This window comes from Phasianus colchicus, chromosome 35 (genome assembly GCF_987193195.1).
Source record: "Phasianus colchicus chromosome 35, bPhaCol1.hap1.1, whole genome shotgun sequence".
Taxonomy (NCBI): Eukaryota; Metazoa; Chordata; class Aves; order Galliformes; family Phasianidae; genus Phasianus; species Phasianus colchicus.
In genome coordinates this window covers 294,434-310,127 of record NC_143470.1, presented here as the reverse complement: position 1 = coordinate 310,127, position 15,694 = coordinate 294,434, and the positions used below count along the sequence as shown (strand labels likewise).

The window sequence follows — 15,694 nt, the reverse complement described above, 5'->3', positions numbered from 1 at the left end:
GTGGGAGGAGTTGTTAAAAAAATTATGAAAAAAGCATGCAGTGAAGAAAGGAATGAGCTTGGCAGTTCATCTTGGTTGTGCCGAGACTTGTTTTGCAAGCAGGTTTTCCACTTTGGCTCTGTATGATACTTTGAGCGGGTATGGAGTGGAAGAAACCCTGCAGAGCCTGGTGAGAATCAAAGCAGGAGAGAGGAAAAGTGCCCTTTGCAGCAGGGACGCCGTGCTGGCTCTGCCCATCGCTTCCAGCGCCGCCGTGGTCCTTCTCTGTCCAAGCACGTGAGCCAAGCACGTGGCCTGGTGCGTGTCCCTCCCTCCTTCCTTGTTCTCCATCCCTCCCCTTATCCATCCTTTCACTTCTGCCCACCCCTCCTTCCACCTTCTCCATCCATCCTCTTCTCCGTCCATCCTTTCACCTCTGTTCTCCATCCCACTCTCCTCCCCCCCATCCTCCCACCTCCAACCCCTATATCCCCCCCCTCCATCCCTTCCATCTCCCCATCGCCCATCTCCCCCATTCCCTCCCCACCATCTCCTCCTCCTCTGGCTTTAGCACAAACTGGGAAAAACAAGGCTGTACCCCCAGAAGTTACTGCGATCTTAAATCCTAAATTAGTTAGGAGTGTGGCTATCAGGGATGCCTGGCAGAGCCAAAATGCAGCCCCAAAGGAAGTGAAGTTAAAGGCAGGAGCCAGCCCAGTCAGCGTAAAGCAGTGCCCTTTGAGGATATGAGACTGGAGAAGGATGGAAATCATAAATAACTTCTGGAGTTTGGATTACTAATTGAATGTGAATCCAAATACAGCACCCCAATCTTGATGATGAAAAACTGGATGGCAAGAGCTGTACTTTGGTATGTAAGACTTGAGGGCAAGTAATAGAACGGTTGAAGGTATGCTCCCAGCTGTGGCAAATCCATACACTTAATTAACCAACTTATGAATGAGTAGGTGGAGTTGACCTTCTGGATTTGAAAGGTGCCTTTTTTCAAATTGATTTTTGCCGGCTTTGACCAAATGAAACCTAAAATCATTTCTCTTTGAAGAGGAGAACCCCAATCCGGGGAGGAAAGACTCAGTTAACCTGGACAGTGTTAGCCAGGGCTGTGAGAACAGCCCAGTGAGCTGTGAGAGCTGGTCAACTCGTGAGCCTGAGACTTGGGCGCCTCCCTCCAGGGTGGAACCTTACTGCATTTGTGGATGCCGCAGCAACAGAAGAGGACTGTGTGCAATGGACTGTGAGTTTGCTGAATGGCTTGGTTTAAACCGTTATCAAGTTTCTCACCAGAAAGCCTGAGTGATCAGAAGGAAGGAAGCCATTTGCTGAATGCCCAGAACACTTTTCTCCCACGCATATGTGGAGGTGCATGAAAAAGGTAGCTTTTATGTCAGAGCTGACTGATTGAGTATGTGTGGTGACTGAGGACTTGATTCTTCTTTTTCTTTGCTCGGGGGTTGGGTAACTGGGCGGGCCTTCCAAAGACAAGGATTTGGACTCTTGTTGTTCAGACTGTTTTAGCTCCTGTGGTTCTGAAATGGTAGAAAGCACAACAAACATGCTAGCAGGACAGAAAAGCAGGAAACTGAATACAGAATCTGTTTCCTGTGTTTATGATTCAGTTTTGCTATCTCGTTTAGCATTTTCAAATGTAACTGCATATCTAGAGCTCATGAGAATTCTAGGAAAGTAAAAATGCATTAGTTACTAAATTGGAAAGCATTCTAAGCAGAAATCTGTTTTCACCATTCCTCCCTGTTCCACTGCAGTTATTAGCAATGTTCTGTAGATTCTGAAATGTTCTGCTGGAGAACAAATGCCTATTCAGCAATGCTGAAACCAGGCTGTAAATTGGCTGACAAAATCCATGAGCATTCCGTGGTTTCCAGGATTACAGCAGCACTTTGTCAGTGTACTGCTATTCCAATGAACCGATGGGGCTGATCCCTAGAGGTGCTGACATGGTGATCAGTGAAATGTAGAAGGAGCATTTTCTGGCTGTGCGCAAAGATAGGATCTATTGCCCTTAAATAGAATCCTAATCAATGTCCTTCTGCAGCATTTAGGTTTATAATGTGTTTTCCAAATGCATTTTTGTTGAAAATCTCTAATGTGCTGTGAAGTACCTCACCTTCATTATAACTTGTATTTCTGAGTCAAAAGAATTGCACGCACAGAAAAATGCAATACAGAACTCAGTAAGAGGCAGTGGCAAATCTACTCTCAAAAGCCACATTCTGGGCTCTCCTGTTGCCTTCAACAATGAACTCAACAACAGGCAGTTTAGAAACTCCCTTTACACTCTGTTTTATGACTTCATTCATCGTGGATCAAAGCAGCTATATATAAGCAGAAATGCAACTTTCATTTCAGACTTTGCAAAAAATTGTTTAAATCAAGCTTCAGTTCTGAAGTAAAATTGCACAGGAATCAAGGAAACTAACTATAGTGAAGTTTTCCAGCTGGGTCAGATTAAAACAGTAGACTGAAGGTCTTGGTGCCAGCGTCACAATGGGCAGCGGCCAGCACCGGCCACGCTGTCATCGCGTCGCCGTGGCGACGTTTGTGACACGGGCACCCGGGAGGGGTGTAAAGGCAGAGCACGCTGGTGGGTCCTGCATCCTGAAGGAGCATCTGGCAGAGAGCAGACGCATCTGAAGGATGAGCTCCGGCATGGCTGGCGCCAACAAGGAGCAAGCCGCCGGCACGAGGCGGAACGGGATGAGCGAGGTCGGCCCCGCAGCGAGGCGTGCCTCCAGACCGACACGCGCCGACACCGAAGGTACACGGGTCCACAGCCAGCACGGGAGCGGTGCTGCAGCCAACCCTGGCACGAGATGACACTTTCCATCTGCCACCTCGCTCCCACCTGGCAGCGGTAGCGGTGCTGGGAAGCGGCAGATGCAGAGTGTGACCTGCTTTTCCTTTGCCCTCCAGAGCGAGTTGCCGTCTGGGATGCGGTGGCCGCCTATGTACGGGAGCAGCTGCTGCTGCAGAAGGTGTGTTGGCTGTCGGGTTCCTCCTCTCCCCATCCAGCTCAGCCTGGACTTCCTCTGAGTCTTCCCCTCCACAGAAAGCAGGAAACTGCCCCCACATTTCTCTCCTGGGCATCCCACGGGCTTCCTGCAACTCCTGCACGATCACTTGTGCTGGGCACTGTCTATCTCAGGGCTGATGCCGGTCTCTGGAAGCCTCTGGATCCCATGAGGCTGCTTCTGCCCTGCCTGCTGTGCTGCATTTGGGAGGGCGAGGGGAAGGAGAGGACTGTGCTGCCCCTTCCCAAAGCCATTCCCGATGCCCTGGCTTGTGCCTCTGAACCGCGGCAGAGGGCACCTGAGCTCTGTCCCTACCTTGGACCCCTCTGGCTCTTCCTCCAGCCGTCCCATAACCCTTCCGCCCTTCCTTTCTCTTCCACTTGCAGGGGGTCTGGATTCCCACCTTCGGCTCCTTTGACACCATCTCCAAAGACATCCGCACTGAGGATGGGACCCTGACTCTGCGGTGGCCCGTGTTTCACCTGGCTACAAATCTCATAGCCACGCACCACCTCAAGGCCCGCAGGGAGTCCCTGCCAGGTAGGAGGGGGGATCAACTTTTGCTGCTTTCATGGACAGGGCAAACGGCCAGCGCCTCCATTCTCAAAAGCAAACCTCCTCCTCTGAGGAGCCTGTCCAATCATGAGGCCGTTCTGGCTGATGTCCACCAGAAGCACTTCTAGGCAAGCACCTGTAGAAAACCACCCGTATCATCAACTCTGTCCCTTGCATTTTTCAGTCCATAGGAAGGTGGAGCCCCTGGAATACAGCAAGGCAGCCGCAGCTGCCTCTCTGAGCTGCGAGACACTCAGGACTTGCATCCAGAGCACCGTGTCCCTGCTCTCCGGCTGCCTGCAGAACGGGGAGAACGTTGCTGTTGTCCTAAAGGACATCGGCGTCCTCCACATCGATGGACTGACGTTCCAAATGAAATTCTTCTTTGACTTCCTCCAGAAGCTATCAGGGAAAGATACATTCAGAAGAGCTGTTTTCAAGGTGAGCTGTGTGGTTTCTCCGTGGCCCAGGCACTGCCGTGACCCTTGCTGTGCCCGCACACGGCCCACCAGGACCTGGCCAGCTGCTCGGGCCGTGCAAGTGCTGTGCTGCTGTCAGCTCTCCCCGCCTTGGGCTCCTCGTGTCCCCAATGCCTCAGCCTTCACGAGGACGTCCCACATCCTCCCCGTTTCTCCCCTGCAGGCCCCCTGGCTGCTGGACACGGTGGTGTCTCGGGTGGCACCGGTGGCCTCCATGGCGCTCTCTGGCTGCGCTGTCGTCTTTCCCATGTGAGTATGTTGGTGGCTGTAGCTGCTGCTTGATGCACCTGCTCAGCTCTCGTTCTGGAGTGCTTGTTCCTTGTGTCCATGAGTGTCCTGCCCATGAGCATATGTCACAGAATCATAGAATGGAAGGAACCCTGACAGGGCACCTAGTCCCACTCCCCTGCAGGGAACAGGGACACCTACAGCCAGATGAGGTAACTCTGAGCCTGGTCCAGCCCGACCTTGAATGCCCGTCCGGGCACCCACCACCTCTCTGGGCAAGATGTTCCGGTGCCTGCCACCCTTCTGTCAAAAGCTTATATCCAATCTAAATCTTCCCTCCTGCTGTTTGAAACTCTTTCCCCTTCACCTATCTCGACTGACCCTGCTAAAGACTTTAGAAAGTCGTGTGCTTCATGCAGCATGACAATGTGCCTGGGAGCAGGCAATCAGAGAGAGCAACAAGGATTGCTGGAGCGCTGCGTCACACCGGTCGCTGTCTTCTCCTCTCGTACAGGTTTCAAATGGAGTTTGTACCCAAACCACCGCCCACAATAAGACGCAGGTCCTCAGGAAGCATCCCTGGTCAGGAGAAACCAAAGAAAGAAGGCACTTTGCCACCTCTTGTCCAGGGCAAGAAAGGTAAAGCAGCTGCCAGCTCCTTTCCGCGGCACGGGCAACATACTTGAGATGGGAAATCCCTTGCTGACCATCAGCCAAGGGCTCTGACTTGTGTCAAAGCTTCACGCCAGCTCAGCACGGCCTCTTCCCAAACTAAGGAATTGTTGGCCTCTCACAAACTAAGGTGCTGGGTGTGACGTGCCCTCATCCCTGGCTATGGCAGGAGGATGTGTGGATCTTAGGCCCCGCCCTTCCCTAGCAGAAGGATATGGTCCCCAAAAGCCACCCTGCCACCTCATCGTCACCACCCAGCTCCTCTTTCCCAAAGCCAACGTCACTAATGCAGTCCCAAAACAGAGCTGAATTGCAGAGAGGAGGAGTGGGGCCAGGGATGGTGTCAGGAAGGGTCCGAGGGCGGTGCAGATGTCAGCAGTGGGGGGAGCAGAGCGTCCCTCTCAGATGTTCTGGGAACAGGCCTGAGAGCCCCTTGTGAGTGAGCCAAAGGGTTTACGGTGAATCTCCTCTGCCTTCTCCATTCCAGTGTCATTTGCTGACCGTCCAACCTTCATCAAACGCTTGAGCTCAGACAGCGTTGATGGAGGAGACCTCAGAAGGATAAGGAGCTCACTGCTGAAGGAGAGCTCCAAGGCCAGGTGAGGCTGGAGGCTCTGGGCTGGGATGTGCATGGGGGTGACACAGCGAGAGCCCGTTCCCTAGCCCCAAATGGTCACTGTTGGTGGCTGCCCAACAGTGCTGAACGCAGCACCCACCGTGCTGGGATGGGAACGCCAGGAGCCCCCCGGCTCACAGGGCTGGCCCCTCTCCGCATCCCAGGAGAGTCACGGGGCAGCCGGCGAGCAGTCTGTGGGGAGGGCTGCGTTGCAGCCAAGGCTCCTGGCTCAGGCTTGCAGCATGCGGCCCCAAAGCCATCAGCCACTCACACGGACCCCTCCCGCTCTGTCCTTTCAGTCCGCTGCCACCCATCCGGAGGGCGTCTGAAGCCCAAGAGCAGCCGGTGACCTGCGAGCTGCAGGGGGAGGCAGTAACAGCAAGCAAACAAGACCAGCGCCGAACACTGGGAACCAAACACGTGAGCTTCCTTGATGAAGTGCAGGAAGCAGGAAAAGCCCATCGTGAGGATGCGGTGCAAAAATTGCAGACAGCCAAGGCCGCACCCCCTCAGATCACCTTGAGGCCAGCAACACCTTTCAGAAGCGACTCAAGAAGATCTTCCTCAAGGGCTGAGTCTACAGAGCCTCAAGGCCGACCATCCAGGCTCCCACTGACATGTGACTCAGTTAAACTTCTCAGGCAGAGGGCAAGGAAGATCAGGCCAGTGCAGGATGCACTGGGGCAGATGGCAGCATCACCACTTCGTGGGGAGTCCAGGCTGCCTGAGGAGTCTTCCATCACCCGACCTGGACTGCTGCCACCCATAAAAGAAGAAACGGGGTCTCCCGAGTGCCAGCCTCCAAACACCAAACCCCCAGTCCGCAGGAAGGCCACACCCTACCCACGCTGATGCAGGCATGGGGTGCCCACGACACACACAGCTCCACTGGAGGCTGCAAAACAGATGCGTCAATCCCATCTGCATCACATCTCATACTAACCAGGCTGCCCAGGGCCCCATCCGACCTGGCCTTGAACACCTCCAGGGACGGGGCATCCACAACCTCTCCGGGCAGCCTGTTCCAGTATCCCACCACTCTCTCTGGAAAGAACAATCCAATCTGGCATCCAATCTTCAACTCAAAACCACTTCCCCTTGGCCTGCCATTAGCTACACCATCAAAGAGTTGACTCCCCTCCTGTTTGTAGGCTCCCTTTATGTACTGGAAGGCTGCAAGGAGGTCACCCCGCTGCCTTCCCTTCTCCAGGCCAACAAGGAGATCTAGAGTGAAATGTAGAGGGGCAAAACCATCAATAAAGCCTTATCAGGGGCCTACCCTTTAAAAACCTCCAGAACGCCTGTGACAGTGTCATTGCGCCTTTTGACGCCAGCTCTTGTGCTGGTGGAGGGAGAAAGAATTGCGAGAGGGCATCAGAGCGTCTCACGGTGCTTTGATGCCCAGGGAAATCCAGCACAGTCTCTTCTGTCTTATCTGGATCACAACTTACGGGCTTTTGGCCTGGCAGGGCCCCTTTGGCCGGCTTGGAGAGGTCTGCAAATGCAGAGCTCCATGGGCCAGCCGGCCGGCCACCTCTCGCCTGGCAGTGCTCCCCTGAACGGCCAGCCGGCTTTCGGCCTGGCCCAACTGGCCGGCCAGGAGGCTTCAGGCCTCGGAAGGCTTCCCCAGCCAGTCAGCCAGCTTCACCAGAGATTCCGGATCTCCCTCAAGGCCTGAGTGCAGCTGCTCCACGCAGCCCCAAGGCAGACCATCCAGGCTGCCACAGCTGCCTCGTGGAGCACTCCAACTGCCCAGGCAGAGCACCAAGAAGAGCAGGCCTGGCAGGCTGCCCCCAGCCGACTGGCCTTTGATCTTCATTAGGCCTTGTTCTGCTGTGGAGGACAGGTGGAAGCAATTCACTTGTCTGGCAAAGGGTGGAGCCTGGTTCCAGCCCTCCCTACCCTCACGTAGGGGCTGGCTGCCAGCTGTGAGGGCTGTCAGCATGGAGGTGTGTTCTTTGTTGGTGTTCTGTGTGCCCTGATCTTCAGAGTGGGTTAAGCAGTTTTGTCTTTGTGTTCGGGTTGAGTTCTTTGCCTCTTGGGGGTAACTAGAAGCTGTGTCTGCTGTTGCCTGGGTATCCAGTTGTTGTTTTGGGTTCAGGTTCTTCTTTGGAGTTTGTGGGCTGGGTCTCAGGAGGCCCCTGAGGGTCTCTGGCTTTGAGCATTAGTCAGTGGCAGTTGTTAGTTGTAGAGTGATCTGAGTGTGTGTGTGAATGGTGGTGCTTAGAGCTGTGTGAATTCCTTGGCGAGGCCAAGCGGCGTGGAGGTCCTTCTGCTTCTAGTTGTGCAAGGCAGGAGTGAAGTATGTTTCTCCGTTTCTGCAGCTGAGAGCGTTTTGTTTGCTCGTGCAGCTTTGCTGTGAGCGATGTGGAGCTGTCAGGCAGACTTGGGTTCCTTTGCCACTCTCCCAGCAGCAGTGAGACTAGTACTGCCTTCTGAAAGCGCACTGCAGCTGAGAAGTTAGTCAGGCTTGGCAGTGGAAATGCTGTGTTGGAGGAACTGTTGGTGGCCGTGAGGTGACAGCCCAAGCCTTGTATTGGCAACTGGTTTCTGTGGCATGGATTAACTGTAGCTCATTTTAGGGGAGGAGCCTGGGGTTTGATTGAATCGTACTGTGGAATGGCGGAAAGGGAAAGCCCCTTTGGGTAAGAACATGCTGTGAGTTGTAGTGCTGTAGCACTGTCTTTCTACCTAGGCAAGGTAATAAATAAAAAAGTGTGCTGAGATAAGAATATTTGTAATCTGCATTTATGCAATTCATTTTAGCTAGGAACTCTAAACTGCACGTACAGAGATCCACTGGCTGTGTTTGAGAGCGAGTCAGTAAGAAAATAACCATCACAGAGGGACCGTTTAAGGCCACTGAAATCAAGTCGTTTCTGAGATGTGACTTGTCTGCCTCTTTACCTGATAATAACAATATGAAAATAGAACAAAAAATAGTACAGTATTACTTGTTTCTCTGTATTTTAAAGGTGATTCAAAGCTTTTGCTCTACTAAAAGTAATCTTACTCAAGACAAGGCTCTGGGCAGGAAACTGGAAATAAGACGGTGGACCAGGTGACAGAACAGGCAGTTGGCAAAGGCTTTAATTCCAGATGGCAAACTTAACATCTCTGAACCTGAGGCGGAACCTGTAAAATATTCCAGAGAGGACAGGAATCTAATTAATGATTTAGGAGGGAAGAGAGCAAGCTGACAGAGGGGTGCGCACCCAGATGGACACACTGTTATGCCCTTCAGTATCTTATGGGAGTGGGTTCCAAGGAAGATGATAAAACGTACTCGGGGAACAGACACTACAAAGGACAATCCTAGTACCAGGAACAGGGCACAAGTGGGGCTATTGGGAAAGGGAGCCTTCTGGGGCAACAATGGCAAATTGATTTCTCGGAACTCCCAAGAAAAGGGGGGTATTGCTGTGTGTTGGTACTGGTAGCTTCTTAGGGTGGCTGCAGGCATTCCCTTGTAGAACTAATAAGGCACAGGAGGTAACTGAAGTGTTGTTGCAGGAGGTTATTCCAGGATGCCAGGGAACTACTTGTGCTGTCAAGGAAAGTGCAGGGCTGAAAGTTAAACTCATAAAGAAAAGATGAGTTGGTTACTAATTTGCTTTATCTCAATGTACACGGGAGGTGTTTTAGCCTGGGAAGAGACCTCCTTTTACAGTGTAACTCCTCTTACAGGTTCCGGGTTCTTTAGCAGCCAAAGGAGTGGCTCCAAACAATGGGACGTGGGTCCTGTACCCCCGGGGCCACCCCCACTGGTCCCCATGGAGGGAGTGGGGCCTGGGGGCACGCTGCTCGTTGAGGCAGAAATCATATTTTCCTGTTGATCCCTCCATCCACCTGTATTTGCATCCATCCTTTCATCCAACAATCGTTCCATCCATCCAGTGATCCTTCAATCTGTTTTTCCATCCCTCCCTCCCTCCCTCCAACAGTTCTCTCCTCCATTGGTCCCTCTGTCCATCTGTTCCTCTGTTCCAGCAGCCTCCCCCTGTTACCCACCAGAACCTCCTCTGGAGCTTTGGGGATCTCCCCAGAATGGTGCCTTCAGGCATTTTCTTGCTCTCCTGCAAGTGCTCATTTTCTGGTCCCTCTCCCTTGCATCACCCCATCCCTTTGCTCAGCAGCCCTCCCCATTCTTAGTTGAAAGCCTCCCTTGTGAAGCTGCCATCCTACTGACAAAAATATCCTCGCCTCCCTTAGGGAGGTGGGTCCCATCCCTTCCAAGCAGACACCAATCCGCAAATAGGTGCTGCAGACACAGAACCCAAGGCCCTGCCACCAGCACCAGTCCTGCAGCCAAGGACTGGCACGCACCACCTCCTTTCACCCCTGTCCCACAGCACCCCTGGGCCCCCACACCCTGGACTCCCAGCCCGAGAGCTCTGCAGTCCCTTTGGATGCCGTGTTACCCGTGCCCACCTTTCTTCCTGCTGGCCTTGCACGGTGAACCACACGAGGTGGAAGGTTGGATGGACCGCATCCATCGCTTGGAGGCACCTCAGCCTCCTCTCCAGCACTGAGGGCGCTGGAGCTGCCCTGGAGCTGCCAGCCCTTCTGTGGGGCAGGAGCGTCCTCTGCTGCCAGGATTCTCCAGCTTCAGTCCGTCACCAGCTGTGAGGCTGTGCCGTGGGGCTGCAGTGCGGGGCCTGCAGCTCAGAAAAGCCCCTGAGCACTGCGGAGACAAGCAGGCGCTCTGTGATGCCTTCACAGTGTTATTCACTGTGGGAGAGACATGTTGTTTCTGCACTGGATATTGAGATGGACAGTTGAGTTAAAGAAGTGGAACATAACGCGTTTGTATTCTGTAGCTTGTCTTTAGGAGTAGCTGGTGTGAAAAGTAGAAATATCATGTACATATTAGTAACATCTTTTAGAAACATAATTACTGAGCTATGCCACAAATTCTTCCTTACAAAGTTGCAATAGGTCTTAAATCTTTTAAACAATGTAGGTATAGTATTCTGAACTGGAAAACATATTGTACGACTGGTAAGCCAGCAAACGTGAAATACATGTAACAAGCTTTCCAGGAGCCAGGGCCTTTACACAAAGCAGAACTGTCCCACGCTGTGGCAATGTCAGGATGCCAGTACTCAGCCAGTGAGGAACCAGGGCAGAAAGAGATCAGCGTTGGGCAATAGGGGATAAAAGGTGGAGCACTGTTTTCTGTGCGCTCCTGCTTGCAGGAGGCCCAACATGGCAACTGCAACTAAAATCTGCTTTATCAGAGATACCGTCCTGGAAAATTATTTGGATACTTCCAACATCACCAACAGTTACAAACACCTGCAAAAGCAAACAGGAACCACGTCCTGTAGTGATAAGAACGCATAGCTTAGCAGACAGGAGCGTAGGGTTTGGGAGGAAGTTGTATCTCAGAGGTTGGTAGAGAATTTCACATCATGAAGGCAGCACCAGCAGAGTTTCTAACGGCAGTGCTATCCAGGAGTCCCAGCAGGAGGTGCTGGCACATTTGGTACGTGACCCCAGCACAAGGCAGCTCAGCATGAGGCATCAGGCAGAGCTGATGAGATGTGCATTATGGACAAGTCATTCTTTCATAGGTACCATTCCATGACAGCAATTAACTGAGAGCAAAGGCTTGACACACACACCTGATGGTTTACACTCCCCCCAGTCAGGGCAAACAGACCAAGACTATGAGGCTGACCTGCAACCAGGCACAGTGCAGCTCAAGTTCCTTCTGCAGTCACTGGGGCAGCTTCCCCACCTCCAGCCCTACAGGCAACGTACACACAAAGCGCAGCACGGCTGGTCGTGCTCCACACTCAGACAGCAGGTTGACAAGTTGGAGCTTTACAAGGACGTGGAGATCACTTCATGATCTCTGCCTTCCATGCTGGAGCAACAGCCAGTTGTACTTAGGTTTCTGAAGCCCCTTTCAGTCTCAGGAGGGAATAACACAGCCCAAATGCAATGGATGCAATGGGGCTCTCTCTAGGACACCTGCTGCCTCAAAAGAGTTCCCATCTCCTGAACAGCTATGGAGCTCCTACAAAAGCATCCCACACAAACAAGGAAGGAAAGAAAAACCCAGGACACAGTGGAGGGGTCCTACCTCTCAGCAGGTGATCCCTGTTCCATGTACAGAGGATGGACATAAACTGCACCTCATCTGTTCCCCATTTCTTCTCCCCCACTTCGTATAGGCACTTACAGACATGGATGACAAAGTAAGGCTCATGGAGAAGACTGGGTGTACAGGAGATCTTTAATTCCTTGGAGCTAGAGCACTGCTGGCCCGTACTTGTCTACATCATGGATATTTTCCAACAAGCACCAACCAGGCACGGCAACCCACAACCAAAATGTCATTGCCCCTGCCAAGTAACCAGCCTGTCTAGAGACCTCTCATTAGAGACTTGCAAACAAGACTAGAACCATTATGCCCATTTCACAGGTTGGCTTCTCTTCACCATGCATCACATGAACAAGAATAGATTGGGAAGCACATTACTTCATGTTACTTACACACCTGAGCATCCTGCTGAGCAAAGGCATCACTCCCTCATCTCTGTTTGCCTGCAAAGACACAAGGATAGAAGACTCAGTTCACCAGAGCATCTACTGGAAACAACTCCTGAGAACTCCCCATTCAGGAACAGCTGCTGGAGATGGATAATGGAGTGCACCAAAGGGAACACTAGCTTACAAACACAGTGAAACACAGCTCAGGTGTGCTTCGGGCTTCCTTCTGAAACAAGCAGCAACCCACTTTACTGGGATGTTTAAAAAAGGGCCCACAGCACTCATGCACACCCAGAGTCAGAGTCTCCTCCCTGCAGAAGCTGGGTTTGAGGAGCAGGCCATGGGACACACAGGGAGAGAAAAAGCCAGCCTGGAGCTCCTCACCACTGAGTGCAGAGCTGTGCCCACAGCTCTGAAGATTCACCCCCTCCTCCCCTCAGCGTGGCTCACCGCTGCGAGGGACACGAGGACCCTTCGAAACATGGAAGATGTGTCAGATACGATGTCATCCTCAAGGGAGCAGCCAGATTCTAGCAAGAACACACACACAGCACCCATTAGGAGCAGGGCCACCACCTGGGTGCTGCCCACAGCATTTACCAGCCATAACCTGCTAAGTACAGAACTGGGCCCAGGGCTCTCAGCATCACTGCAGCACTCCAGCCATCATCATTAGTGATGAAATCTCCAATTAAGAAGCACAGACAGTAAGAAACGGGCAAGAGAGCCACACGTCCCGCTGACAGACAGAATGCTCCTCCCCATTTTATTTATACCAGTTCAGTTGCTGGTGAAATTCTAGTCTAGCTTCTCTCTGGACAAACAGCAACACCCAGGTCGGCCAGTGTGTCACAACAAAAAGCTCCCCAGACTCCTTCCTCTTCACGTCTGCCTGCACACACACAAACTGACTGTCAGACAGCAGGACAAGGCCTGGCCTTTTGCTCTACTTACGAAGCTTGTGGTTCTCATCCATGTGACGAATCTCTTCATCGGTGTGAGAAGCCACAATTTCAATCAGGCAACTTTCATCTGTTCCTGCTCCCTAGGGAATCACCAAGGCAAGATTTAAGATACCAGCAACTGCTCGTGACGTGCAACCAGGTTTCTTTAATAATAATTTAGGTTAATGATAAATAAGAAGACATACATAACAAAGCAGTAAGTCCTTGGCCAGAACTTAAGCAATACAAAAGGAAGACTTCCAAACCTTCACAGCCCTCCTTAGTGTGTGCACGTCATACATGGTGGTGGCAGTCATCATCCCAGTGATCACTCTCTCAAAACTCCCACTCAGCTTCAAGTCACTTCAAGTCATCAATCAAATCCTAGAAGGCCAAGAGAGGAGAAAGGAGTTGGCAGAAGGTACGGCCTTCGAGGACAGAAGGAACTGAGCTGTTCACCACTCCTCTTCAGGCTCCAACCCTCCTTGCATCAACAACTGCTCTGAACTGAACAAGAACAAAACAACCTTGGTCAGGTAAAGTCTCTGCTGACCTTTCTCTTATGGAGATTGGGTCGTTGTTCGCTTTTCACCCAAGTGACACAACCACGTTCACACATCTCTGCAGACCACCTACCCTGCCACTGGTGCTCTTAGAGGTGACCAGAACTCACTGACGTTGGGAAACGTTTAGTTTGGTCAAGACGTCGATGATGGCATCTTCATCCGTGCCTGCAAGAAACAAATGGAAGCTAGTCAGGCTGCTTGCACAAGAATCACAAGTGCCCTCTGCTCTTGTGCCACCTCCAGTCCCCTACACAGCCAGCTCTCCACAGCCCCAGGACTACAGCTATGCACACAAAGCTGCCAGGACCCACACCTCCAGGGCAGCTGCATTTCGGGACATGAAGGGCAGTTCTGTTTCCACTTTCCAAACATCTTTAGGGCAGCTGTGCAGGAGAGCAATGCAAGCAGCTACGCTTCCCTCTAACAAACCACCAGAGCAGCCATTCCCAGTGCTGGGGAAAAAATAAAAGCTGACCCAAGGAGGGAGGGAGATCGACTTACCAAAGCCCTTCATGGCCTTCCTGAGAGCCTGCGCTTCTTGCTCAGCACTGAACCCTGAGACCCCCTTGATTGTTGCCTAAGGCCACAAGAAAAGGATTTAGCAAAGGAAGGCTTGCCCCGATGCACACATAGAGTTGAAATGAAAAAAAACAAACATAAAAGATGAACACAGAGATGATAAAACTCCACCCACACAAGTGATATGTATCAGGCTTCTGTCTCACGCAGCAGCCTATTCTAGTGGGACTTTCCAAGCACATCAGAAAGAAGACACAGGGACACAACTACATGGAGAACATTTCTCCACATTGCTGCCCATGGAGTTATCTGGTTTCCAGTGAAACAAAAGCTGGACCACCTGCCATCTGTGTTCAGGCCCACCAGGCCCTCTTCCTACCAGTTCTCCATGTCAGTCAAAAAGCAGTGTGCTCCCATCATAGCCCTAGTCCTGACTTGTAGCAGGTAAGGACCGTTATTCTGCACCATTACTTTTGCTCTGCTCGACGCTGGTGAGGCTGCACCTGGAGAACAGCGTCCAGGTCTGGGCTCCCAGTACAAGAGACAGCTGGACATACTGGAAAGAGTCCAGCGGAGGGCTACCAAGATGGTGAAGGGACTGGAGCACCTCTTCTACCACAAGAGGCTGAGAGGGAGGGGCTGCTCAGCCTGGAGAAGGGCAGCTCAGGGGATCCCACCCACGGCCACCAATCCCTGCAGGGAGGGGCACAGAAGACGGAGCCAGGCTGCATCCAGCGAAGCCCAGCGCCAGGACCAGAGGTTGCCACCACACATCAGGAGCACTCCTGCACTGGAAGCGCTGCTGCACTGGCACAGGGACCAGAGAGGTTGCGGCGTCTCCTCCTGGAGATCTCCAAACCCAGCTGGATGTGTCCCGGGCACCAGTTCTGGTGGCCCTGTTGGAGCAGGGCTGGACCAGGTGGACCCAGAGGTCCCTTCCCACGTCAGCCATCCTGCGCTTCCACAGCGCACCGCGCCGCGCCGCGTTTGGCTCAAAACGGCCGCTCACAAACAGGTTTCTGCTGCCTCCTGCTCGGTGCATCTCTGTGGGATCGCACTGCCTCCTACGATCCATCTCTGCTCCAACGAAGATCAACGGCAAAACAGCGCTCAGCTCCATGGAGCCGGGGCTTTGGAAAACAGGCACGGGAACAACCACTGCACGGGCGGAACCCTGTGGGCTGAACCAGGAGGGAGCAGCGCGCCCAGAGAGCTGATCTGCAAAAATCCTTTTTCCAGAGAAGCCGCGCCGAGTTCCCGCAACACGACGACCGCAGGCATCGCCGCGGGCAGCCGGGCCGGGGCCGTCCGGGGCGCGCGCGCTGATGACGCAATGACGGCGCGACCGCGGGAGGAAACGACCCCGCGCCCAGCACCCGCCCCGCTCGGCACACCGACCAATGGCAGAGCGGAGGGGGCGGGGCCGAGCGCGGGCTCTCCGCCAACGGCGGCCGCGGCCGCGGGCACCGCCGCCGCCCCCGTCCGTCCCCCGTCGGAACGCAGCCGATCTCGGAGGGGGAACCGCGCCGTCCTCCGTCGTGGCGGCGAGGCGCTGCCGGGCTGCGAGAAGCGGCGGCTGACCGCG

At 53.2% G+C, this 15,694-nt stretch overlaps 2 protein-coding genes across 6 annotated transcripts; one reads left to right on the top strand and one right to left on the bottom strand.

Moving 5' to 3' along the window:
* Positions 1-2,935: 2,935 nt before the first annotated feature.
* On the top strand, positions 2,936-6,431 carry LOC149913652 (uncharacterized). The gene is made up of 7 exons (XM_090129039.1): positions 2,936-2,993; positions 3,416-3,569; positions 3,769-4,025; positions 4,227-4,312; positions 4,806-4,930; positions 5,451-5,562; positions 5,879-6,431. Exons 3-7 carry the CDS (start codon positions 3,957-3,959, stop codon positions 6,429-6,431), a joined length of 945 nt encoding a protein of 314 aa, XP_089985165.1. The 5' UTR covers positions 2,936-2,993; positions 3,416-3,569; positions 3,769-3,956.
* Positions 6,432-10,146: 3,715 nt separating this feature from the next.
* LOC149913651 (annexin A4-like) lies at positions 10,147-14,815 on the bottom strand. 5 transcript variants are annotated; one of them, XM_090129231.1, is made up of 6 exons: positions 13,661-13,972; positions 13,291-13,408; positions 13,035-13,125; positions 12,531-12,610; positions 12,088-12,134; positions 10,147-10,416 (listed from the first exon to the last, which is right to left on the bottom strand). In XM_090129231.1, the coding sequence occupies exons 2-6, from the start codon at positions 13,342-13,344 to the stop codon at positions 10,407-10,409; spliced, it is 282 nt and encodes a 93-aa protein (XP_089985357.1). In that variant the 5' UTR covers positions 13,345-13,408; positions 13,661-13,972; the 3' UTR covers positions 10,147-10,406. The 5 variants fall into 5 exon arrangements, 4 of the variants coding, with proteins under 4 accessions (XP_089985357.1, XP_089985356.1, XP_089985354.1 ...); XM_090129230.1 differs by lacking the exon at positions 10,147-10,416 and adding an exon at positions 14,092-14,815 and having other exon boundaries at positions 11,630-12,134; positions 13,661-13,755; XM_090129228.1 differs by lacking the exon at positions 10,147-10,416 and having other exon boundaries at positions 11,630-12,134.
* Between the last annotated feature and the right edge of the window lie 879 nt (positions 14,816-15,694).